At 46.8% G+C, this 26,318-nt stretch overlaps 1 protein-coding gene across 3 annotated transcripts in view; it reads right to left on the bottom strand.

Moving 5' to 3' along the window:
- COG2 (component of oligomeric golgi complex 2) overlaps positions 1-26,318 on the bottom strand; it is a 139,143-nt gene that overhangs the window by 82,326 nt on the left and 30,499 nt on the right. For all 3 annotated transcript variants that reach the window (XM_069769462.1, XM_069769463.1, XM_069769465.1), the window contains 4 exons: positions 24,177-24,356; positions 17,892-18,016; positions 13,113-13,239; positions 5,597-5,736 (listed from right to left, as the gene is read on the bottom strand). In XM_069769462.1, coding sequence (XP_069625563.1) covers positions 5,597-5,736; positions 13,113-13,239; positions 17,892-18,016; positions 24,177-24,356 — 572 coding nt within the window. The remainder of the gene's footprint in view (positions 1-5,596; positions 5,737-13,112; positions 13,240-17,891; positions 18,017-24,176; positions 24,357-26,318) is intronic.

The raw sequence follows: 26,318 nt of genomic DNA, 5'->3' as shown, positions 1-26,318 counted from the left end.
TCCTTCTCCCTGTCAGATTTACCCAGTGGTTTCCCATTCAGTGTGTAATGGTGATATTGATTCCTTCTTCCCATGTGTATAACCTTACATTTATCATTGTTAAACCTCATCTGCCACCTTTCAGCCCAAGTTTCCAACTTATCCAGATCCATCTGTAGCAGAATACTATCTTCTCTTGTATTAACTGCTTTACATAGTTTTGTATCATCTGCAAATATCGATATTTTACTGTGTAAACCTTCTACCAGATCATTAATGAATATGTTGAAGAGAACAGGTCCCAATACTGACCCCTGCGGTACCCCACTGGTCACAGCGACCCAGTTAGAGACTATACCATTTATAACCACCCTCTGCTTTCTATCACTAAGCCAGTTACTAACCCATTTACACACATTTTCCCCCAGACCAAGCATTCTCATTTTGTGTACCAACCTCTTGTGCGGCACGGTATCAAACGCTTTGGAAAAATCGAGATATACCACGTCCAATGACTCACCGTGGTCCAGCCTATAGCTTACCTCTTCATAAAAACTGATTAGATTGGTTTGACAGGAGCGATTTCTCATAAACCCATGCTGATATGGAGTTAAACAGTTATTCTCATTGAGATAATCCAGAATAACATCCCTCAGAAACCCTTCAAATATTTTACCAACAATAGAGGTTAGACTTACTGGCCTATAATTTCCAGGTTCACTTTTAGAGCCCTTTTTGAATATTGGCACCACATTTGCTATGCGCCAGTCCTGCGGAACAGATCCTGTCGCTATAGAGTCCCTAAAAATAAGAAATAATGGTTTATCTATTACATTACTTAGTTCCATTAGTACTCGTGGGTGTATGCCATCCGGACCCGGAGATTTATCTATTTTAATCTTATTTAGCCGGTTTCGCACCTCTTCTCGGGTTAGATTGGTGACCCTTAATATAGGGTTTTCATTGTTTCTTGGGATTTCACCTAGCATTTCATTTTCCACCGTGAATACCGTGGAGAAGAAGGTGTTTAATATGTTAGCTTTTTCCTCGTCATCTACAACCATTCTTTCCTCACTATTTTTTAAGGGGCCTACATTTTCAGTTTTTATTCTTTTACTATTGATATAGTTGAAGAACAGTTTGGGATTAGTTTTACTCTCCTTAGCAATGTCCTTCTCTGTTTCCTTTTTGGCAGCTTTAATTAGTTTTTTAGATAAAGTATTTTTCTCCCTATAGTTTTTTAGAGCTTCAATGGTGCCATCCTGCTTTAGTAGTGCAAATGCTTTCTTTTTACTGTTAATTGCCTGTCTTACTTCTTTGTTTAGCCACATTGGGTTTTTCCTATTTCTAGTCCTTTTATTCCCACAAGGTATAAACCGCTTACACTGCCTATTTAGGATGTTCTTAAATATTTCCCATTTATTATCTGTATTCTTATTTCTGAGGATATTGTCCCAGTCTACCAGATTAAGGGCATCTCTAAGCTGGTCAAACTTTGCCTTCCTAAAGTTCAGTGTTTTTGTGACTCCCTGACAAGTCCCCCTAGTGAAAGACAGGTGAAACTGTACAATATTGTGGTCGCTATTTCCTAGATGCCCAACCACCTGCAGATTTGTTATTCTGTCAGGTCTATTAGATAGTATTAGGTCTAAAAGTGCTGCTCCTCTGGTTGGATTCTGCACCAATTGTGAAAGATAATTTTTCTTGGTTATTAGCAGAAACCTGTTGCCTTTATGGGTTTCACAGGTTTCACTTTCCCAGTTAATATCCGGGTAGTTAAAGTCCCCCATAACCAGGACCTCATTATGGGTTGCAGCTTCATCTATCTGCTTTAGAAGTAGACTTTCCATGGTTTCTGTTATATTTGGGGGTTTGTAACAGACCCCAATGAGAATTTTGTTACCATTTTTCCCTCCATGAATTTCGACCCATATGGACTTGACATCCTCATTTCCTTCGCTAATATCCTCCCTTAAAGTGGACTTTAGACAAGACTTTACATAGAGACAAACCCCTCCTCCTCTCCGATTTTTACGATCCTTTCTAAGCTGACCCGAGTATAAGCCGACCCCCCTAATTTTGCCACAAAAAGCTGGGAAAACTTATTGACTCAAGTATAAGCCTAGGGTGGAAATGCAGCATTTACCGGTGAATTTCAAAAATAAAAATAGATCATTATTTCCCCATAGCTGTGCCATATAATGCTCTGCACCGTTCATTATTTCCCCATAGCTGTGCATGATAGTGCTCTGCACCGTTCATATTTCCCCATAGCTGCCATATAGTGCTCTGCACCGTTCATATTTCCCCATAGCTGTGCCCCATATAGTGCTCTGCACCGTTCATATTTCCCCATAGCTGCCATATAGTGCTCTGCACCGTTCATATTTCCCCATAGCTGTGCCATATAGTGCTCTGCACCGTTCATATTGTCCCATAGCTGTGCCCCATATAGTGCTCTGCATCGTTCATATTGTCCCATAGCTGTGCCCCATACAGTGCTCTGCTCCGTTCATATTTCCCCATAGATGCTCCACATAAAGCTGTGCCATTGCTGCTGCTGCAATAAAAAAGAAAAAAACACATACTCACCTCTCGATTGCAGCTCCCGGCGTCTCGTTCCGGCGTCTCTCTGCACTGACTGATCAGGCAGAGGGCGCCGCGCACACTATATGCGTCATCGCGCCCTCTGACCTGAACAGTCAGAGCGCAGAGACGCCGGGAAGATGGAGCGGTGCCCGGCGGCTGGAACGGGGATAGGTGAATATGACATACTTACCTGGTCCCGGCGTCCTGTTCCCTCTGCCTGTCACACGGTCTTCGGTGCTGCAGCCTCTTCCTCTATCAGCGGTCACCGGCACCGCTGATTAGAGAAATGAATAGGCGGCTCCACCCCTATGGGAGGTGGAGCCGCCTATTCATTTCTCTAATGAGCGGTCCCACGTGACCGCTGACAGGAAGAGCTGCAGCACAGAAGACCGTGGGACGGCAGGGGGAGCATCAGGATCGCTGGAAGCAGGTAAGTATGCCTCAGCGCCCTCACCCGCCGACCCTGCCACCCACCGTGACTCGAGTATAAGCCGAGAGGGGCACTTTCAGCCCAAAAATTTGGGCTGAAAATCTCGGTTTATACTCGAGTATATATGGTATATAAATATATATATATTCCAGTTACGTAGTGGACTGCGTCGAGAACAAAAAAAATTATTGATATAAGTCAAAATTAACCCCTCTACCACCTTGGGTGAGGTCTTATTTTTTGCGTGCCGAGCTGACGTTTTTATTGACACCATTTTGGTGTAGATATGATCATTTGAACGCCCGTTATTGCATTTTACTGCAAATGTTGAGTCGACGAAAAACAAAAACTTAATTCTTTCGTTTTGATTTTTCTTTTCTTGTTACGCCATTGACCGATCAGATTAATTCTTTCTACACATTGATATATTGGGCGATTCTGAACATGGTGATACCAAATATCCAAATATGTGTTTTTTTTTTATTGTTTTATTTTGAATGGGGCAAATGGGGGTGATTTGAACTTCTATATTATTTTTTAACAATTTTAAAAGCATTTTTCTTTTTACTGGCTTCAATAGTCTCCATAGGAGACTTAAAGCTGCGATCATCGGAATGTTTGTCCTACACCGAGCAGGGCTTCAGCCCTGCACTGTGTAGCAAAAATGCTAACTTACTATGAACGATGACCGCTGGGTGGTTCCAGTAGCAATCCGGCATTGACAACCACACAGGTCTGCTGCAGACCGAAGGTTGTCATGCCAACCCATCGGCGTCCTGTGATGGGTGGGATTAGTGATGCGCTTCCGGCGCGATCATGTTAAATGCCGCTGTCAGAGATTGACAGCGGAATTTAACATGCTAAGAGGCAATGAAAACTTAATCTCCAAACACTAACAAATACTCGGAGATCACCCGAGCGTGCTCGGGAAAACCCGAGCAACGAGTATACTCGCTCATCACTAGATGCTATACATGAGAGCTTACAGGTACTGACCTTAGCTCATATGGGAAAAACCTGGTGACAGGTTCCCATTAAGAATCAATTTTTTTTTTTCATTATGCATAGAGATGGCTACTCTTAGTTTGCACCTGTTCTCACCAGTTTTCTGATTTGGAAGTGCCAGTTAGTCTTTTGCTATAGGTTCCCTTTAAGCATACACTAGGAGTTATAGGTTAAAGCGATACAATTGTATTTGAGGCTGACCTGACACTACATTTTATTGGTGTACTAAGCTTGGCAATGTATCACTGCACCGACTGCGGCTCTGGTCAGGTGTGGGTGTCAACAGGGCAGACAAAGTACGCATGCGTCGGAGCCACAGCGTGAATACAAGAGGACGTCATCGTAAGAAGATGGGAGACCCTGGACCGGACCGCGATGCCCATCGTACCGGGACCCCTCCGGGTGAGAATAATCTAACTTCTTTTTCTCATCTTTCAGGATACATCGGGGGCTTATCTACAGCATTACAGTATGCTGTAGATAAGCCCCTGATGCTGGTGGGCTTAGCTCATTTAGTTCATTTTTTTTTCTTTTTAAGATAGCTAAAGAAGTATAAAGCTAAACAGGGGTGAGTGTTTACTATCACAATATAGAGTACACTGCAGAGGAATGGCATACATGGGTGTAGTCCATTCAGGAAGCCTTTCTTAAAACGCATGCACAAAAAAGTCTGCTAATTTGCCAGGGACCATGATGAATATACGAACACTATTGGGATGCTGTACTCTGAAGTGATGAGACCAAGATAAATGTTTCTGGAACTGATGACCTGAAAACTGTATGGCATTGCAAAGGCGATGAGTACCAACAAAAATGTATGTTGCCTACAGCTAAACATGGTGGTGGCAGTGTCCTTATGTGGGGATGCACGAGTGCTGCTGGTGTCCAGGAGCTACATTTCATGAATGGTACCTGAATTCACCAATGTACTGCTCTGTATTGAAACAGAAATGCCACAAACACTCCATGCCCCTGTTAAACATGCACTTTTCAAACATGAAAATTATCCAAAATTCAAATCTAAGGTCACTTTTGCATTTCTACAGAAGAACGGGGTGAAAGTGTTTGAATGGTCAAACATCTGAACCCAATCAAACACCTTATGGGAGTTCTGAAGAGATAAGTTGAGCCTCAGTCTTCACCCAGCATTCGGGCTCTAAAAGAGGTCATTCTTGAAGAATGAAAAAAGATAGAGGTTGCAATAAGCAACCAACTTATTAATTTCATATCTAGAAAACTTGGTGCCGTCCTTAAAAATCATACAAGTTATAAAAAACTACTACATCTAGAATTTTTCATGCTAAGTGTGTTCATTTTTATTAACATTACTTACATGTTATGGGTTACAATATGTTATAAGAAACTCAGTCTGTTCACGTGTTCAGTGAAATACTGTTTAAAATCTTTTCAAAGGTAGTGTACTCATTTATGCCGAGCAATATATAATATATATACACACACACTATATACATGCCCATTTACGATGAGCACTGTGTGTGCACCTTTTGAAAAGTAAGATCTTAATCAATATCTCACACAACAGATCTTCATTAGAGATTTAGAAAGGATTCTCTCCTGACACCATATCATTACCTGATCTGAAAATACACAGGCAGATTCCACCTATTATTAAAACTGTGGTAGGAAGGATGTGCACGTAACCTCTTTACACTTGCTTGTGAACCACATTGTCTTTCAAACTTCCTCAGAAAATCCATGCTTAAAGTGTATTTCTGGAAAAAAAAAACATTAATATAACACAATAATAAACATTTAAGGTCACATTTATGTAGTTTATAAGAGGAGTTTTTCCCCAAATACTCATTCATGGCATATCTAAGTTAAGTCAGACCCTAAAAATCAGAGCGTAGTGTCATTTTGATCTAAAATCTGTGCAGAAAACAGTCAGTCAAATACCATATATATAGCATATAAGATACTCTGAAGCATTTTTTCATTGGATATTTTTTCATCTTTTAAATTTGGTGTCAATTTATAAATATATTTGAAAAGTTTTGCTCAGAATTCTATGAAGAAAAGGACAAAAACTATATTTACAGCTAAATGAGGATTTCTAAAAGGAAAAAAAAAACAGATCATACAAAAGATTGGTATAAAAACATTGTAGACTTTTAGCGAGCATATAACTGTAGTGTTTTAGCCGCCACGTCAAAATAAGACACATGAAAAATAAAAAATGATTGGGGCACAATACAATAACTTTAGCGGATGAGACAATTTTGAAACTCAGCATACACAAAGAATACCTTAACTATGGTATATAAAAATGTCAAAACTGGAGAGGAACTAAAAGCTAGCCACAAGTTGTCTGATTAACCCATTAGTGACAGAGCCAATTTTAACCTGAAAAGGGTTGTGCCATCTTATAACATATTGCCAACGCTGCAGACATCATGGAAAGAACAGGATTTTTGGTTGCTTACCGTAAAATCTGTTTCTTGAAGCCTCCATTGGGGGACACAGGAACCATGGGTGTATGCTGCTGCCACTAGGAGGCTGACACTATGCAAATAAAAAAGTTAGCTCCTCCTCTGCAGTGTACACCCCACCGACTGGCATTATACTCTTCAGTTAGTGAGAAAGCAGTAGGAGATAATGAACAAGGTTGAAGAACCATAACCACAAACTTGAGAACTGTAAACTGAGAACAGTCAGAGAACATATAACAGAAACATTGGGAGGGAGCTGTGTCCCCCAATGGAGGCTTCAAGAAACAGATTTTACGGTAAGCAACCAAAAATCCTGTTTTCTTTATCGCCTCTCATTGGGGGACACAGGAACCATGGGACGTCCCAAAGCAGTCCCAAGGGCGGGAAAAACAGACTTCCATCAGGTCAGAGGACTCACCACTGCCGCCTGCAAGATCCTTCTGCCTAGGCTGGCGTCCGCCGAAGCGTAGGTATGGACCTTGTAAAATTTGGCGAACGTGTGGATGGAAGACCAAGTTGCCGCTTTGCAAAGCTGTAAGGCGGAAGCCCTGTGGTGCACCGCCCAGGAGGCGCCGACTGCCCGGGTAGAATGAGCCTTAATCCCAGAAGGGGGCACTCTGTTCTTGACCCGGTAAGCCTCCAAAATTGCCATTCTGATCCATCGAGCAATGGTCGCTTTGGAAGCCGGCTGGCCTCTGCGCGTGCCATCAGGAATGACGAAAAAAGAATCCGTCTTCCGGAAGGAGGATGTTCTATCCAGATAGATCCTCACTGCCCTGACAAGGTCTAGCTTGTTCAACGATCGCTCCAGAGGATGGGTCGGAGCTGGACAAAAGGAAGGAAGAACGATGTCCTCGTTGAGGTGGAAGGTGGAAACCACCTTAGGAAGGAAGGAAGGTGGAGGCCTGAAGACCACCTTGTCCTGGTGAATGACCAAAAACGGAGGACGGCAAGACAAGGCTGCCAACTCGGAAACGCGGCGAATAGACGTGATGGCCACAAGAAGGGTCACCTTCCAAGATAGAACCGATAGAGGAATCTCCCTAAGAGGCTCAAAGGGAGAAACCCTCAGAATGTCCAGTACCAGGTTTAAGTCCCATGCGTCCACAGGGGCCCTGTACGGCGGGACAGCGTCGGCTACTCCTTGAAAGAAGGTCTTAACCTGAGGCCGAGAGGCCAAGGACTTCTGAAAGAGGATGGAAAGCGCAGAGACCTGACCCTTCAGGGAGCTAAGAGCCAGGCCCGAATCCAGTCCTGCCTGAAGAAAGGCCAAAAGCGAAGGCAGGGAAAAAACCATAGGCGGAACGCGGTTGGACTCGCACCAACGGAAGTAAGCCTTCCAGGTGCGGTAGTAGATCCTGGAAGACGAAGGCTTCCGAGCTTGAATCATGGTGTGAATCACCCGGTTCGAAAGGCCGGACGCTCTTAGAACCGCGGTCTCAACAGCCACGCCGTTAAACTGAGCGACCGAGAACTCGGGTGGCAGATCGGACCCTGGGACAGCAGATCGGGCCTGTCTGGAAGGCGCCAGGGAGCGTCCGCGAGAAGGTTGACGAGCTCCGCGAACCAAGCTCTCCTGGGCCAATCCGGGGCGATCAGGATGACCGGCACCCCTTCCGCTTTGATCTTCTTCAACAGTTTGGGAAGTAATGGAAGGGGTGGGAACAGGTAGGGCAGCTCGAACTGTGACCAAGGAATGGCCAGAGCATCGACGCCCACTGCGAGGGGATCGCGAGACCTGGAGACGAACTGCGGAACCTTCCTGTTCATTCGGGATGCCGTGAGATCCACGTCCGGAGTCCCCCATCGAAGACAAATCCGATGGAAGACCTCCGGATGCAAGGACCATTCCCCTGCCGCGAGACCCTCGCGGCTGAGGAAGTCGGCGGCCCAGTTGTCCACGCCAGGGATATGCACCGCGGATATCACTGGAACCGTCGCCTCTGCCCAAAGGAGGATCTTTGATACCTCGGCAAGAGCTAAGGAGCTCCGGGTCCCCCCCTGATGGTTGACATATGCCACAGCCGTGGCGTTGTCCGTCTGGATCCGGACTGGAAGGCCCCTGAGGATCCTTTCCCAGTGGCGGAGGGACAGAAAGATGGCCCGAATTTCGAGGACGTTGATCGGCAGAGAAGACTCCTGCGGCGACCAACGGCCCTGAACAGTCAGGTGGCGAAAAACCGCACCCCAGCCGATCAGGCTGGAGTCCGTAGTCACCACCTGCCAGTGGACTGGAAGGAAGGACCTGACCTGGGAGATGAGAGGTGACGTCAGCCACCAGTTGAGCGAGTGTCGAAAAGCATGCCCAAAAAGATGATGCGCTGAGAAGGAATAAGGCAGGACTTCTTCCGGTTGACCAGCCACCCGAAACGGGCTAAGGAGTCGAGAACAATGGACAGGCTTTCGTGGGCCTGAGCATAGGACGGAGCCTTGATGAGGATGTCGTCGAGGTATGGAAACAGGACCAAACCTCTGACTCTCAAGATGGCCATCAGCGCCGCCATGATCTTCGTGAACACCCTTGGCGCGGTTGCGAGACCGAACGGCAGGGCGACGAACTGAAAATGATCTCGTTGCACTGCGAATCGCAGGAAACGGAGATGTCCGGGAAATATCGGAACGTGTAGGTAGGCGTCCTGGATATCTATAGAGCATAGAAATTCCTGAGCCTCCATGGAAGCAATTACTGAATGAAGGGATTCCATCCTGAAGTGTCTCAGGCGAACCCTCCTGTTCAGCAATTTGAGGTCCAGAATGGGACGAACCTTGCCGTCTTTTTTAGGTACCACAAAAAGGTTCGAGTAGAAACCCGTGTACCGTTCCTTTTCTGGGACGGGGACGATTACCCCGGATTCGAGCAGAGAAGCGATGGCTGCGAAGAAGCCCGGCACTAGAGCGGGATCTCTTGGAGGACGGGATTGGAAGAAACGATCCCTGGGTCGGGAGGCGAACTCTATCTTGTATCCCGAGGATACAACTTCCCTGACCCATGCATCCTCTACTGCGGAGATCCAGACGTCCCTGAAACGGAGAAGACGGCCGCCCAACCTGGGAGTTGGGCTGGAGTCCTGCCAAGAGTCATGCGGAGGTGGATCTTCCAGTCCTGGGCCTGGATGATCTACCCTGGGAAAAACGAGGACGCCAGGATGGAGTGGGCCTGAAGGACACCGCCTTCTTCTCTTGACGTGCCTGTGGCCTCTGTTGCTGCTGGGAAAAGGAGTTTGATGCAGCGAAGCGACGAAAAGGCCGAAAAGAACGAAACTGCCGTCTAGGAGGAGGGCGACGAGGCTTAGCCTGGGGGAGAAGAGAGCTTGTACCCCCGGTGGCGTCCTTAATGATTTGGTCCAGTTGGGAACCAAAGAGACGAGAGCCCTGGAAGGGCAGACTAGTGAGGGACTTTTTGGAGGACAAGTCCGCCTGCCAGGCCTTGAGCCAAACGGTCCGGCGGATGGCAACGGCATTGCTGGAAGCCTGAGCCGCACAAGACGCGACATCCAGGGAGGCGGAAACCAGGTATTCACCAGCGTGGGAAATCTGGTTGGCAAGTTCCGCTAATTGCGCGGGAGGCGCCCCGTCCAGGATACCTCGCCGTAGATCCTTGGCCCATTTTGAGATGGATTTTGAAGTCCAAGTGGAAGCAAAAGCTGGACATAGAGCTGCTGAAGCCGCTTCAAAAGCAGATTTTGCGAAGGATTCTATAACTCTATCGTTAGAATCCTTCAGAGATGCTCCGCCGGACAGTGGAAGCACCGTGTTGGTGGACAGCCTGGAAACAGGGGGATCCACCGAGGGAGAGACCGTCCAATTGGCGGTAAGTTCTGGTGAAAAAGGATACAACACCCCCAGGCGTTTTCCCCTCTGAAAACGTCTGGTCGGATTCTCTCTCTCTCTGAACAAGATTTCCTCGAATTCAGGATGAGGAGCGAAAAATTTTGAAGGTGGTTTGGCCCGTCTAAACGAAACCGCCTGATCTGCGGGTTCCGTAGAGGGATCCTTGATGCCACAGGTCTGGTTTATAGCCCCAATGAGGTTCTGGACCGTCTCACTCATGGTGGCGATTTGGTTAGGATCCAGCTCCGAAATATCCTCTGAGGGCGCATCAGATAATGCCTCGCCTCACTCAGGGGAGGAGGATCGGTGGGACACCAACCGCGGGGGAGGGCCGTGCGGCGAGATGGAACGAGAAGAGGACTCAGACCGACGTTCCTGTCTGGACCTTTTGTGGCTTATCAAGGAGGGCTCGGGCGGCGGTTCCTGCGACCCGCTGGCCACTGCAGGGGTCTGCAGAGGTAACCGATCCAGGACGGACACCAGGGTTTGAGACACCCGTGTCAAATCGGCCACCGATTGTGACAGAGAGGCGGCCCAGCCTGGGATGGGGGGGATCACTCTCGGGTGGAACAGCCGGGGGATCCTGGGCGGTGGGAACAATCGGGTTGCTGCAGGACTGACACAGCGGGGAGGACTGACCTGAGGGAAGTTTGCTGTTACAGGATGAACATGCAAAGTACGTGACTAAGGCAGAAGATGAAGAGGTAGGGGGGAGAGAACGGCCCCCTTTAGAAGACATTTTGAGAGACCCCTGAAGATGCCAGTGGGTTAGGGGACAGTGGGGCAGAGAAGGGTGTCAGTCTGCAGTGCAGCTACTCACGGACCCGGTCCTGGAATGTCCCACTTGTCCTCTGGTGGAGAACTTCCCTGAGTTGCGATGCTGAGCCCACAGAAGAAGCGTGGCGCGCTGCGTGAGGCACTGCGAGGGCTGCTGCAGCTGTGTGAAGCGGCGCACACCGGCTGAGAGTCCCACGAGGAAGGGGGGGGCGGAGCCAGACGCAGAGGCGCCGGTGGGCAGGGCGCAGTATGTCGGGCGGGAAAAAGCCCGCCCGCAGGAGCGGAAATGAAGAGGCCGAAAACCGGAAGTAGGCCCCGGCCGAAGCCGGGGCCTAAATTTGGAACCGGCGGCCGAGAAAAAGAGCCGCGGCGCCGAAATAAAGCGCCGGAACAACGCGGCGTGAGGAAGGCTGGCGCCGCAGGCGCCGCAGCCTGCTTGGGCTGCGCCGCTGAAGGGCGCCGCAGAAAAAACACCCACCTGCGGCGCCAGCAATGTGCCGCAGGGAGACGCGGCGCGACAGCCTGCAGGGCTGCGACGCTGAAGGGCGCCGCAGAACACCACCTCCTGCGGCGCCAGAGCAATGCGCCGCAGGGAGACGTGGCGCGACAGCCTGCAGGGCTGCGACGCTGAAGGGCGTCGCAGAACACCACCTCCTGCGGCGCCAGAGCAATGCGCCGCAGGGAGACGCGGCACGACAGCCCGCAGGGCTGCCGCGCTGAGGAAGCTGAGCTGCGGCGCCAGAAGATGTGCCCAGAGTAAGAACCGCAGCGCTGGTAATGCGCCGCGGAAAGTGCTGGGAGGATAGAGCGCGGTGGCCTAAAAAGGGGGCCCCTCGCTGAAGACAGAAGGCCCTTGGTAAAAGGGAAGAAGAAAGGCGACAGGGAGCCCCTAACAAGAACCCCCCCTAACAAAGATCCGGGATGGGAAGGGGGAAAATACTCACCCAAACATCCCACGCCGGTACTAACCTTGAAAGGGTTTGAGACGTCCAGGGAGCTGATGGACGTCCTCGTCTCCTCCGACCGACAGGCTCTGGTAGGCGAGTGGGTGGGGGACGGAGCCAGGACCGGACTTCTGAGCACGCTTGTGTGCTAGGATCTTGGTCTGGTGAAGGATCTATGAGGATACGGGGTGGCAGTACACGCCGTACTCATAGTCCGCTTTGTGGGACTACAGGTGTGACTGTTCACCCTGTATCCCATCCGGAAAAAACCTGTAAAGGAAACGACGCACATTGAGGTAGATAAGGGTCTAATGAAAGACCCGTGTCCACCTCCTACTGACACTAAGCTAAAACTGAAGAGTATAATGCCAGTCGGTGGGGTGTACACTGCAGAGGAGGAGCTAACTTTTTTATTTGCATAGTGTCAGCCTCCTAGTGGCAGCAGCATACACCCATGGTTCCTGTGTCCCCCAATGAGAGGCGATAAAGAAAAACCCTTTTGCTATTTAACCCGTTTATCCCAGGTCATTTTCCTTTTTTTTTTTTCCGCTCCCCTTCTTCCCAGAGTAATAACTTTATTTTTCCATCAATATGACCATGTGAGGGTTGTTTTTTGCAGGACGACTTGTACTTTTGAATGACATCATTGGTTTTACCATATAATGTACGAGAAAAAAATTACAAGTAGCAGAATTGATGATCTACTATGAGCACCGGCCACCAGCATGTAACGTGTTAGCAGTGGGTGGATAGCAAATCCACCAGCAACTGTTAGATTTAATCAGCTGACACGTGCCAGAGAAAATACGGGCTCAGCGCCGGAGCATGCATTAAAGGGGAAGACCCGACATATGACATATTTATGCCCTTATATGTCGTGAAGGGGTTAAACCTATTAAAAATGATGTCCCATTTTCAACAGAAAAACACAGCCCAGTAAGTGACATATCCTCGTAATCAGGGTCTGTCCCCTATATTATGGTGCTCTCAGATTACATAGCGAAACCTGCTGGCAAATTCACTGTAATAGATAGTTGCAGAACAATGTATGATCATAGCCTCGGAACTGCGGAGAAACATTGATATAGTTAATAAAAAGCCGATTACCTGATGAAATATGCTGGGATTTCCGGGGTTGAAAAGGGAAGGCAATTTTTCCTCTAATCCAGAAGCTATCTCTGGCCAAACGGAATTCACTAAGAAGTCGTATCCCGGAACCATATCTGCTTTTTCACTAAAAGATATCAGGTAGCAATGTCACTTTTTAAAGCAGCATAGGGGGCTTCATTTGCAAATGTAACTTGTCCATTAAACTCATTGCAATGTGGTAAACTTAGGAATGCTTGAAGGTTTTCCATCTCAGACATTAACCCCTTAACTCCTGGAGGTATTTTCATTTTTGCGTTTTCCTTGTTTGCTACCCTTCTTCCCAAAGCCATAACTTTTTTATTTTTTGGTTAATATGGCCGTATAAGGGCATGTTTTATGAACGACACCATTGGTTTTAACATATCGTGTACAGGAAAACAGGGGGAAAAAAAATCAAAGTGTGGTGAAACTGCAAAAAAGTGCAATTAAACAATTGTTTTTTGTTTGGCTTTTTTGCTAGCTTCACTAAATGCTAAACCTGACCTGCCATTATGATTCTCCAGGTCATTACGAGTTCATAGACACCAAACATGTCTAAGTTATTATTTTATGTTAAGTGGTGAAAAAAAATTCCAAACTTTGTAAAAAATAAAAACAAAAATTGCGCCATTTTCCGACACCCGTAGCTTCTCCATTTTTCGGGATCTCGGGTTGGGAGAGGGCTTATTTTTGTGCTCCAAACTGACTTTTTAAACCCCTTTACCCCCCAAGGGTGGTTTGCACGTTAATGACCGGGCCAATTTTTACAATTCTGACCACTGTCCCTTTATGAGGTTATAACTCTGGAACGCTTCAACGGATCCCAGTGATTCTGACATTGTTTTCTCGTGACATATTGTACTTCATGATAGTGGTAAAATTTCTTTGATATTACCTGCGTTTATTTGTGAAAAAAACGGAAATTTGGCGAAAATTTTGAAAATTTCGCAATTTTCCAACTTTGAATTTTTATGCAATTAAATCACAGAGATATGTCACACAAAATACTTAATAAATAACATTTTCCACATGTCTACCTTACATCACAATTTTGGAACCAAAATTTTTTTGTTAGGGAGTTATAAGGGTTAAAAGTTGACCAGCAATTTCTCATTTTTACAACACCATTTTTTTTTTTTTTAGGGACCACATCTCATTTGAAGTCATTTTGAGGGGTCTATATGATAGAAAATACCCAATTGTGACAATTCTAAAAACTGCACTCCTCAAGGTGCTCAAAACCATATTCAAGAAGTTCATTAACCCTTGTGGTGCTTCACAGGAATTTTTGGAATGTTTAAATAAAAATGAACATTTAACTTTTTTTTCACAAAAAATTTACTTCAGCTCCAATTTGTTTTATTTTACCAAGGGTAACAGGAGAAAATGTAACCCAAAAGTTGTTGTACAATTTGTCCTGAGTACACCGATACCCCATATGTGGAGGTAAACCACTGTATGGGCGCATGACAGAGCTCGGAAGCGAAGGAGCGCCATTTGACTTTTCAATGCAAAATTGACAGGAATTTAGATGGGACGCCATGTTGCGTTTGGAGAGCCACTGATGTGCCTAAACATTGAAACCCCCCACAAGTGACACCATTTTGTAAAGTAGACCCCCTAAGGAACTTATCTAGATGTGTGGTGAGCACTTTGACCCACCAAGTGCTTCACAGAAGTTTATAATGCAGAACCATAAAAATAAAAAATCATATTTTTTCACAAAATTATCTTTTCGGCCCCAGTTTTGTATTTTCCCGAGGGTAACAGGAGAAATTGGACTCCAAACGTTGTTGTCCAATTTGTCCTGAGTGCGCTGATACCCCATATGTGGGGGGGAACCACCGTTTGAACGCATGGGAGGGCTCGGAAGGGAAGGAGCGCCATTTGGAATGCAGACTTAGATGGAATGGTCTGCAGGCATCACATTGCGTTTGCAGAACTCCTAATGTACCTAAACTGTAGAAACCCCCAACAAGTGACCCCATATTGGAAACTAGACCCCCCAAGGAACTTATCTAGATGTGTTGTGAGAACTTTGAGCCCCCAAATGTTTCACTACAGTTTATAACGCAGAGCCGTGAAAATAAAAAATATTTTTTCCCCACAAAAATTATTTTTTAGCCCCCAGTTTTGTATTTTCCCAAGGGTAACAGGAGAAATTGGACCCCAAAAGTTGTTGTCCTATTTGTCCTGAGTACGCTGATACCCCATATGTTGGGGTAAACCCCTGTTTGGGCATACGGGAGAGCTCGGAAGGGAAGGAGCACTGTTTTACTTTTTCAACGCAGACTTGGCTGGAATTGAGATCGGACGCCATGTCGCGTTTGGAGAGCCCCTGATGTGCCTAAACAGTGGAAACCCCCCAATTATAACTGAAACCCTAATCCAAACACACCCCTAACCCTAATCCAAACAGTAACCCTAACCACACCTCTAACCCTGACACACCCCTAACCCTAATCCCAACCGTAAATGTAATCTAAACAATAACCGTAACTTTAGCCCCAACCCTAACCCTAACTTTAGCCCCAACCCTAACCCTAACTTTAGCCCTAACCCTAACTTTAGCCCCAACCCTAACCCTAACTTTAGCCCCAACCCTAACCCTAACTTTAGCCCCAACCCTAACTGTAGCCTTAACCCTAGCCCCAACCCTAGCCCTAACCCTAATGGGAAAATGGAAATAAATACATTTTTTTAATTTTTCCCTAACTAAGGGGGTGATGAAGGAGGGTTTGATTTAATTTTATAGCGGGTTTTTTAGCGGATTTTTATGATTGACAGCCGTCACACACTGAAAGACGCTTTTTATTGCAAAAATTTTTTTTTGCGTTACCACATTTTGAGAGCTATAATTTTTTCATATTTTGGTCCACAGTCATGTGAGGTTTTGTTTTTTGCGGGACGAGTTGACGTTTTTATTGGTAACATTTTCGGGCAAGTGACATTTTTTGATCACTTTTTATTCCGATTTTTGTGAGGCAGAATGACCAAAAACCAGCTATTCATGAATTTCTTTTGGGGGAGGCGTTTATACCGTTCCGCGTTTGGTAAAATTGATAAAGCAGTTTTATTCTTCGGGTCAGTACGATTACAGCGATACCTCATTTATATAATTTTTTTATGTTTTGGCGCTTTTATACGATAAAAACTATTTTATAGAAAAAATTATTATTTTTGCAGCGCTTTATTCTGAGGACTATAACTTTTTTATTTTTTTGCTGATGATGCTTTATGGCAGCTCGTTTTTTGCGGGACAAGATGACGCTTTCAGTGGTACCATGGTTATTTATATCTGTCTTTTTGATCGCGCGTTATTCCACTTTTTGTTCGGCGGTATGATAAAGCGTTGTTTTTTGCCTCTTTTTTTCTTACGGTGTTAACTGAAGGGGTTAACTAGTGGGCCAGTTTTATAGGTCGGGTCGTTACGGCGATACTAAATATGTGTACTTTTATTGTTTTTTTATTTAGATAAAGAAATGTATTTATGGGAATAATATATATTTTTTTTCATTATTTAGGATTTTTTTTTTAAATTTTTACACATTTGGAAAAAATGTTTTGAACTTTTTTACTTTGTCCCAGGGGGGGACATCACAGATCGCTGATCTGACAGTTTGCACAGCACTCTGTCAGATCACCGATCTGTCTCAGAGCACTGCAGCCTTACCAAGCGCCTGCTCTGAGCAGGCACTTGGTAAGCCACCTCCCTCCCTGCAGGACCCGGATGCCGCGGCCATACTGGATCCGGGCCTGCTGCAGGGAGGGAGGTAAGGAGACCCTCGCAGCAACGCGATCACATCGCGTTGCTGCGGGGGTATCAGGGAAGCCCGCAGGGAGCCCCCTCCCTGCGCGATGCTTCCCTGCACCGCCGGCACACCGTGATCATGTTTGATCGCGGTGTGCGGGGGTTAATGTGCCGGGGTGCGGTCCGTGACCACTCCTGGCACATAGTGCCGGATGTCAGCTGCGATAGGCAGCTGACACCTGGCCGCGATCATATGGCAGAAAGGGGTTAATGATACTATACTGGCGCAGATATGATCTTTTGACCACTGGTTATTACATTTTAATTCAGTGTTGCGGCGACCAAAAAAACGTAATTCTGGAGTTTTTACTTTTTTCTTGTCACGCCGTTTATCGATCGGTTTATTTCTTTTTTTATATTGATAGATTGGGCAATTCTGAACGCGGCGATACTACGTGTATGGTTTTTTAAAATTGTTTTATTTTGAATGGGGTGAAAGGGGGGTGATTTTAACTTTTTTTTTTTCAATTTTGGCATGCTTTAATAGGAGACTAGAAGCTGCCATAACCCGATCGGCTCTGCTACATACAGGTGATGTATGCAATACATAGCAATCCGGCAGTGACTACCATTGAGGTCTGCTGGAGACCACTGGTTGTCATGCCAACGCATCAGCGACACACGGTCATGTGACACTGGCGCCGATGGACAGGATTTCCGGCGCGCTTGCTGGAAGCGCAAGTTAAATGCCGCTGCCAGAGTTTGACAGCGGCATTTAACTAGTTAACAGCCGAGGGTGGAGTGCGATTCCACCCGCGGCTGTTAGATGCACATGTCAGCTGTTCAAAACAATTGACATGTGCCAGGAGGGAGGGAGTCCGACATCGGCGTACTATTACACCCGATGTCGGAAAGGGGTTAAACAAAAAAAAGGAGCAATACAAATTATATAAAAAGACAGATTACTAACTTTTAGCATTAGACAATACATGCAAATTTAACTGTACCTTGAAATGGCTCCTCCGGTTACCTCTCTCAGAAGTCGACAGTGGTGGGGAACAAACTCCAGAAGCTTGTTATACATAACCTGCAGACCATTTGGATGGGATTGTACATATTGTTCTACTATAACCTGTCAAAATAAAATAAATTACTAGTGTGACCTACCGTAAATAAATGAAATATGCATCTCAACTGAGAACTTCTGAAAAGGGCTACACTTGCCTTTGAAGTAGAACATATGTAAAATATGAGGCATGAGTAAATCCTCAAAGTTAGCAAGAACAATTTACCTAGAGGGATGAATTGTACTGTAAGAATTACTATTGTTTGTATGGTTCAAGGGAATGGGTCATCATAAAATGATCTACTGTTTATCCCCTTAACAATCAGGGTCATTTTTGGTTTTGCATATTCATCTTTTGCTCACCTTCTTCCAAAAGCCATAACTTTTTTGGTCAAAATGGCCATGTGAGGGTTTTTTTTTTTTTTTTAAATTCACATTTTTGTGCTGTCAAAACAATTATGTTCATGATCTCAAAACATATGTCAGCATATGTCCTATATCTCAGAAAGCCCCCAAACAAGATCCCCGTTGTAAAAACTTCACCCCTCATGCTATTCAAAACTGCATTCATGAATGTTAATCCTTCAGGTGCTTCAGGGGAATAATAGCAATGTGGAAGAAAATAATGAAAAATTATGTTTTTCCACAAAAATTTTAGCTTTAACCTCAAATTCTTCATTTTCACAAGGGTAACCAGAGAAACTGCACAACAAATTGAGTGATCCATTTTCTCCAGAGTATGCCGATGCCCTGATATGTGGGGGAAAACTACTATTTGGACACACGGCAGGGCTCGGAAGGGAAGAAGTGCTATTTGACATTTCGAGCACTGAATTTGTCATAACAGACTGCGGACACCATGTTGTGGTGGCAAAACAGGAGAAAAAACAGGATTTTTGGTTGCTTACTGTAAAATCTGTTTCTCGGAGCCTCCATTGGGGACACAGGAACAATGGGTGTATGCTGCTGGCACTAGGAGGCTGACACTATGCACAAAAAAAGTTAGCTCCTCCTCTGCAGTGTACACCCCACCGACTGGCATTATACACTTCAGTTAGTGAGAAAGCAGTAGGAGATAAATAAGGTTGGAAACCATAACAACAAACATGAGAACTGTAAACGTATGAACAGTCATAGAACATAGAACAACAGAAACTGAATAACATGGGAGGGTGCTGTGTAAGCAACCAAAAATCCTGTTTTTTCTCCTGTTTTGCCACCACAACATGGTCTCTATCGCCTCTCATTGGGGACACAGGAACCATGGGACATCCAAAAGCAGTCCCCGGGGTGGGAAAAACCGACTTCCATCAGGTCAAAGGACTCACCACTGCCGCCTGCAAAATCCTTCTGCCTAGGCTGGCGTCCGGGGAAGCGTAGGTATGGACCTTGTAAAATTTGGCGAACGTGTGGATGGAAGACCAGGTTGCCGCTTTGCAAAGCTGTAGGGCGGAAGCCCTGTGGTGTACCGCTCAGGAGGCGCCAACTGCCCGGGTAGAGTGAGCCTTTATCCCAAGGTGGATCTTCCAATCCTGGACCTGGAGGATCTACTCTGGGAGTAGCGAGGACACCAGGAAGGAGTGGGTCCTTCTTCTCTTGACGTATCTGTGGCCTCTGTTGCTGCTCGGAAAAGGAGTTTGACGCCGCGAAGCGACGAAAGGGCCGAAAGGACCGAAATTGCAGTCTAGGAGGAGGACGACGAGGTTTGGACTGGGGAAGAAGAGAACTTGTGCCCCCAGTGGCATCCTTAATGATTTGGTCCAGCTTACAACCAAAGAGACGTGAACCTTGAAAAGGCAGACTGGTAAGGGACTTTTAGAAGACAAATCCACCTGCCAGACCCTGAGCCAAACGGTCCGGCGCATGGCAACAGCATTGCTGGATGCCTGAGCCGCATAAGACGCGGCGTCCAGGGAGGCAGAGACCAGGTATTCACTCGCGTGAGAAATCTGGTTGACAAGCTCCGCCAGCTGTCCGGGTGGAGCTCCGTCCAGGATGCCCCGATGGAGTTGTTTGGCCCATTTGGTTATGGATTTTGAAACCCCAGTGGAAGCAAAAGCCGGGCATAGAGTAGCTGGAGCCGCTTCAAAGGCTGACTTAGCGAAGGATTCTATGACCCTATCGCTAGAATCCTTCAGAGATGCTCCGCCGGACAGTGGAAGGACCGTGTTGGTGGACAGCCTGGAAACTGGAGGATCCACAGAAGGAGAAGCAGTCCAATTAGCGGTGAGCTCCGGAGAAAAGGGATATAAAACGCCAAGTCGCTTTCCTCTCTGAAAGCGTCTGGTCGGATTCTCTCTTTCTCTGGTCATGATCTCCTCGAATTCAGGGTGAGGAGCAAAAAACTTGGAAGGTGGTTTAGCCCGTCTAAACGAAACCGCCTGATCTGCGGGTTCCGTAGAGGTATCCTTGATGCCACAGGTCTGATTTATCGCTCCAATGAGATTCTGAACTATATCCCTCATTGTAGCGATTTGGTTAGAATCCAGCTCCGAAATATCCTCCAAGGGCGCATCAGAGAACGCCTTGCCTGACTCAGGGGAGGAGGACAGGGGGTGAAGTCGACCGCAGAGAAGGACCCTGTGGCGAGATGGAGTGAGAGGAGGACTCAGACCGGCGTTCCTGTCTGGACCTTTTGCGGCTTATAATGGAGGGCTCCGACGGAGGTTCCTGCGACCCACTGGCTACTGCGGGGGTCTGCAGGGGTAATCGATCCAGCACGGACACCAGAGTTTGAGACACCCGAGTTAGATCCGCTACCGATTGTGACAGAGAGGAGGCCCAGCTAGGGGTGGGGGTATCACTCTCAAGCGGAGCAGCTGGGGGATCCTGGGTGGTGGGAACAATCGGGTTGCTGCAGGTCTGACAGAGCGGAGAGGACTGACCTGAGGGAAGTTTGCAGTTACAGGATGAACATGCAAAGTATTTGACTAAAGCAGAAGAGGAAGACGTAGGAGGACGAGAGCGGTCTCCCTTAGTGGTAGACATTATGAAGGGTCCCTGAAGAAAATGCCAGAGGGTTAGGGGACAGGGGGGCAGAGGGAAGTGTCAGTCTGCAGTGCAGAGCTACTCACGGCCGAAAACGGGGTCCAGGTGGAGGAAGTTGTCCGGCTTGCGGGTGGACCTCCGGGGAAGTCTTTAGACAGGAGGCGATGTGATCTCCTGCCGCACTTCAAGATGAGGAACCGCAGGAAAAACGCCAAACTGCGCGCTCTGCAAGGTAGTGGAGCGGCGATGTGTGGCACCAGCAAGGTGGGGATGGAACCCGCTGAGCGCCCAGGAGCACCAAGATGGCGCTGGTGGGCGGAGAATGCGTGGAGGAGGTTGTCGGGCGGGAAAAAAGTTGGGATCGCGGCGCCGGAAGTAGGCCCTGGCCGAAGCCGGGACATAAATTAGAGGCCGGCGCTGCCGGAAAAGAGAACTGCGGATCCGGAGCAGTGCGCCGCAGGGACTGAGCAGCGCGGCAGCCTGCCAAGGCCGCCCGAGAGAACGTAAGTGTCGGGGTCGCGGCGCCGGAAGTAGGCCCCGGCCGAAGCCAGGTCGTAAATGAGAGGCCGGCACCGCCGGAGAGAGGATCGCAGCGCCGAAGCAGTGCACCGCAGGGAGTAAGTAGCGCGGCAGCCTGCCAAGGCCACCGCGCAGACACAGGACGCATTGCAGCCGCAGGGGGGAGCGGCAGCTTGTGCCTCTGTAAGAGGAGACATTGCGGCCGCCGAGCAGTGCGGCTGCAGAGAGAGCATTGCGGCCCCGATGAGGAGCTCAGGAGGAAGCGAAGAGATACTGCTCGTGTTGGTGCCCCTGGGATCCCTATTAAAAATAAAGGTCAGCGCCGCCATAAGAAGATCGTGCAGCGCATTTAGGGACTTCTACTCCCCCACACTGCGAGGGAGGACAGGGGAAGATCTGGGAAATTTAGGGGAAATACTCACCTAAACATCCCACGCAGTTACCAACCTGAGGGGAATGAGACGTCCACAGAACTGTGATGGACGTCCTCGTCTCCTCCAACCGTTAGGCTCTGGTGGGCGAGTGGGTGGGGGACGGAGCCAGGACTGGACTTCTAAGCACGTTTGTGTGCGAGGCTCTTGGTCCTGGAGAGGGATCTATGAGGATACGGGGTGGCAGTACACGCCGTACTCATAGTCCGCATAGTGGGACTACAGGTGTGACTGCTCACCCTGTATCCCTCCAGAGAACCTAAAGAAAAATGACGCACATTGAGGTAGATAAGGGTCTAATGAAAGGCCCCTGTCCACCTCCTACTGACACTAAGCTAAACTGAAGAGTATAATGCCAGTAGGTGGGGTGTACACTGCAGAGAGGAGCTAACTTTTTTTGTGCATAGTGTCAGCCTCCTAGTGGCAGCAGCATACGCCCGTGGTTCCTGTGTCCCCCAATGAGAGGCAATAAAGAAATACTGCGCGGAAACACTGTGGTTTATTTTCCGCAGCATGTCAATTCTTTGTGCGGATTCCGCAGCATTTTACACCTGCTACATAATCAGAATCCGCAGGTGTAAAAATGGCATGTGAAAACCGCGGTAAATCCGCGGGTTAAACGCAGAGCGTTTTACCAGATTTTTTTAGAATCTGCGTGGAAAAATTCGCACACGAATCCGCAACGTGTGCACATACCCTTAAGCACAGATTTTGCAAGAAGAGACTATGGGTGCCATCTCATTTTAAGAGCCGCTGAGGTGACAAAACAGCAGAAACCCGCCACAAGTGACCCCATTTTGGAAACTACACTTCTTGAGGAATTCGTCTAGGGGGTGTATTGAGCATTTTAAACAGACAGCTGATAAACAGAATAGTGCAACATTAGACTGTGGAAATTAAATGTATTTACCGTATTTTTCTCACTAAAATGTTTTAGCCCACAATTTTTAATTTTTAAAAGGCCTATTTAAAATGGACCTCACAGATTGTTACGCAATTTCTCCAGAGTATATCAATACTGACAGTCACTTCCAAACATAGACTAGGTTTGAACAGGTGCTAACCTAGAGTCACCAACGCATATTTAATCAAGTAAGGCAGCACCCTGTAGCGCCTTATTCATTTGATTGTTTATGAGATGGTGACTCTAGGTTAGCACCTGTTCAGACCTAGTCTATGTTTGGATGTGACGGTTGTTTTTTTGAAATTTGTATTCATTATTAGCCTTCTGACTGAGCAATCCGCCTCTTAGCTACAGGCATTTTTAATCAAGGCAGGACCCTACCCCTCCACAGAGATATAGATTTTAGTCTAAGAGAGGATTCACAGGTTCCCATACAGATGAAGACTTTATTCTAAGAGAGGATTGGCATTGTTAAGTCCTGGTAAACGAGAAATGCCTTATCGTTGCTACCAGGTACACATAAATCGGCCAATTTATGTGCTAAACTTTCTCAATTTTTCATATTCCTAGTGAAGGAATGCAATTACATTTTCATATTTCATGTTTGCAAGTTTTGGCGCTACAGAGTGGTGCTGCATTATTTGATTGAATACTCTCATAGGTAGTTGGAAGCTACTTTTTATGCAGTGTCAAGCTCAGAAGGGAAGGAGCTCTATATTATAGTGCAGATTTTGCTGGAATGGTTTCCGGATGCCAGGTCACATTGGCAGAGCCACTGAGGGCCCAGAACAGCAGAACCCCCATAACTGACCCCATTTTACAAACTGCAGCCCTCAGTATTCACATTGACAGCACAGGTGTGTCACAGGTGTTTATACCTTTGGGTAAGAAATGATTACATTTTTACTATTAAAATGTTGTTTTAGCCCCAGATTCATTTTCAAAGGGTACATATGTAAAAAAGCAATCAATTTGTTACACAATTTCTCCTGAATGTTGCAAAACTCATTGGTCACACGGCAGGGCTCGGGAGGGAGTGACCATCATTTTACTTTTGCGATAGATTGTCATAGCATAGTTTGTGGGTGGAAAAAAAAATAAAAGTGGGACTTCAACATTTACGTCTCTTATCACTTGTCTAATGCATTGCAATACCCAAAACTGCAATGCATTAGATTTGCCAGCTTGACACTAACCGAACACCTTTTAGAAAGGGGGTAATCATAACAAAAATCAAAATGGCTGCAGTCTTGTTACACTGACAGAAACTTTCTGCATCCAAATATGAGGTATGCCAGTAAGAGTGATGGGAATATAAACAAGCATTCTATAGCTAAGAATATGGAGATTTTCACACAAAGTAGTTGTATACTTTAAGACATACCTCATCAATATATGGTTTTACCAGCACCTGACCAACAAGTGCTTCGGCATCTTTTGTTTTGTCAATCGTTGCGTATGTTCTCAAGCAGTGACGAATTATATCCACATTAGAGGTCTGAAGGCCTTCTAATAAGAGACCTTCCAGAGAGCGTTGTAACATAGCTGTGATGCCAGCAATACGCTTAAAGGTAGAAACAGAAACAACATTTGTGTTAGCAAACAACAACAAATTTTGAAAGTAACAAAAAGAACATCAGACTCTAAAGGGATTCTACATGTGATAAAATGACCTGTCACACAATTCAAACTGCAGCCCATAGCAGTCATGTGTTAAGATGGGCTGTAATCTAGAAACGCCACTTTCAAGACGGGTCTCAACTGTCAATAGTATCATAAGCACAAATACTTCAGTGATCTGCGAGAGCAAGGCTGTGACAGAGAATAAATCTTCTCCTAAAGAAATTAAAAAAACCTTTGTGCTCATTCAGTAAAAAGATGTATGTCGGGGGGCGTGACCGGATGTGGAGCTGAGCGGACGTGCGAGGCTCGAGCTCCCTAACCACCAGCTATCATAAGCGGCCCAAAGCACAGTGAGGTGACCGGAGGAGGTCAGATCTGAAGATAAGATAAGCCAGGCGGTGGTGCACTCCAGGAATGAAGCGAGGGAGAAGGAGGGGGCAGGCGCCCAGCAGGGTCCAGGTCTTTGAAGCGATGGGTAGTTGGATCCAAGATGGCGACCGCAACTCTCACCACGCGGCCGCCGGCAGCAGCAGGAGTGATGGCAGTGTGAAGCAAAGGTCAGAGCTGCACAGTGAATCACTCCACCAGCCCCAAACTCCCAGCAAAACTGAAAGATCCCTGAGCACACAGAGCTATTCACCAACGCTGCAGTCCCTGCTTTTCCCCCCTGCTAGGAATGCTGAAGGTTCAGAGCCTGAAGATTTACAGCCACTAAACACAGCCCTGACCGTCTCCTCAGACTCTCCTATTACAGACTCCAATTCTGCCCCTGTCACTGTAGCCACACTCAAATCCCTGCTGGGAGACCTGAAGCAAGCCATTCACACTGATATCACAACGGCTTTCACTGAGCTACATAAAGAAATAACGCAGATTGGCGACAGAACCTCACACATAGAGGGGAAACTGGAGGAATATACTACGGCGCACAACCAACTAGTAGACGCGCATAATGAAGCGGACGAAGAAATCATGGCCCTAAAACTGAAGCTTGCAGACCTAGAAGACCGATCCAGGCGCAATAACCTACGTTTCAGAGGAATCCCTGAGAGTGTGTCAGCGGATACACTAAAGGAGTTTCTAATGGACTTCTTCACAATTCTGGTGCCGTCAGCAGAACAGAGGGACCTGCTGATTGACAGGGCACATCGGATCCCCAAACCAAAGTCTGCTCCCAGCTCCGCACCGCGAGACGTGATAGCCAGGCTGCACTTCTACCATTTCAAGGAGGCAGTGACCAAGTCAGCGTCAGCAAAGCAAGAACTTCCAGAAAGATTCCGGAACATTCTGGTGTTCACCGACTTGTCTGCGACAACCCTGAACAGGAGGCGAGAATTCTCATCCGCAACCAAGATTCTACGGGACAACAGTATTGTCTACAAGTGGGGATATCCAGTAAAGCTCATCGTGACGAAAAACGGAACTTCACACGTCCTTGCGTCTCCCAGAGAGGCCATGACCCTGCTCCAGGAATGGTCCCTGACATCAGTGGATGAAGATACCAGCTCCCCACTAAAGAAAAGACCCCCGACACTGAACAAAGAATGGACCTGATTCTCACGCAAGTACTCTGTTACCATATGTATCCCCTGTGTGCCTATGCCAGGACACCACACTGTTATTTTTTTGCCTGGCTGGCAGGTTGAAGGGGCATGAGAATATTGCTTTCGTTTTTTCTATTCTCTCCCCCCCTTTAATACTGGATAGGAACGACTATCCAGTTGGTTCACATAGAACCGGACTCTGAGTTGTACAAGTTGTACTTGTTCTGGTTGTTTTTAATTACTTTAACCCCTTTGTTTCCCTTATTATTATCCTGTATCTGGTGACTGATTGAATTTTTTTTTCTTTTTTGTAACTGATGGTATTTCAAATATCTAGCATTAATGTGAAAGGCCTAAAC

Source organism: Ranitomeya imitator, chromosome 5 (genome assembly GCF_032444005.1).
Source record: "Ranitomeya imitator isolate aRanImi1 chromosome 5, aRanImi1.pri, whole genome shotgun sequence".
Lineage (NCBI taxonomy): Eukaryota > Metazoa > Chordata > Amphibia > Anura > Dendrobatidae > Ranitomeya > Ranitomeya imitator.
This window is presented reverse-complemented; position numbering and strand designations above follow the sequence as displayed.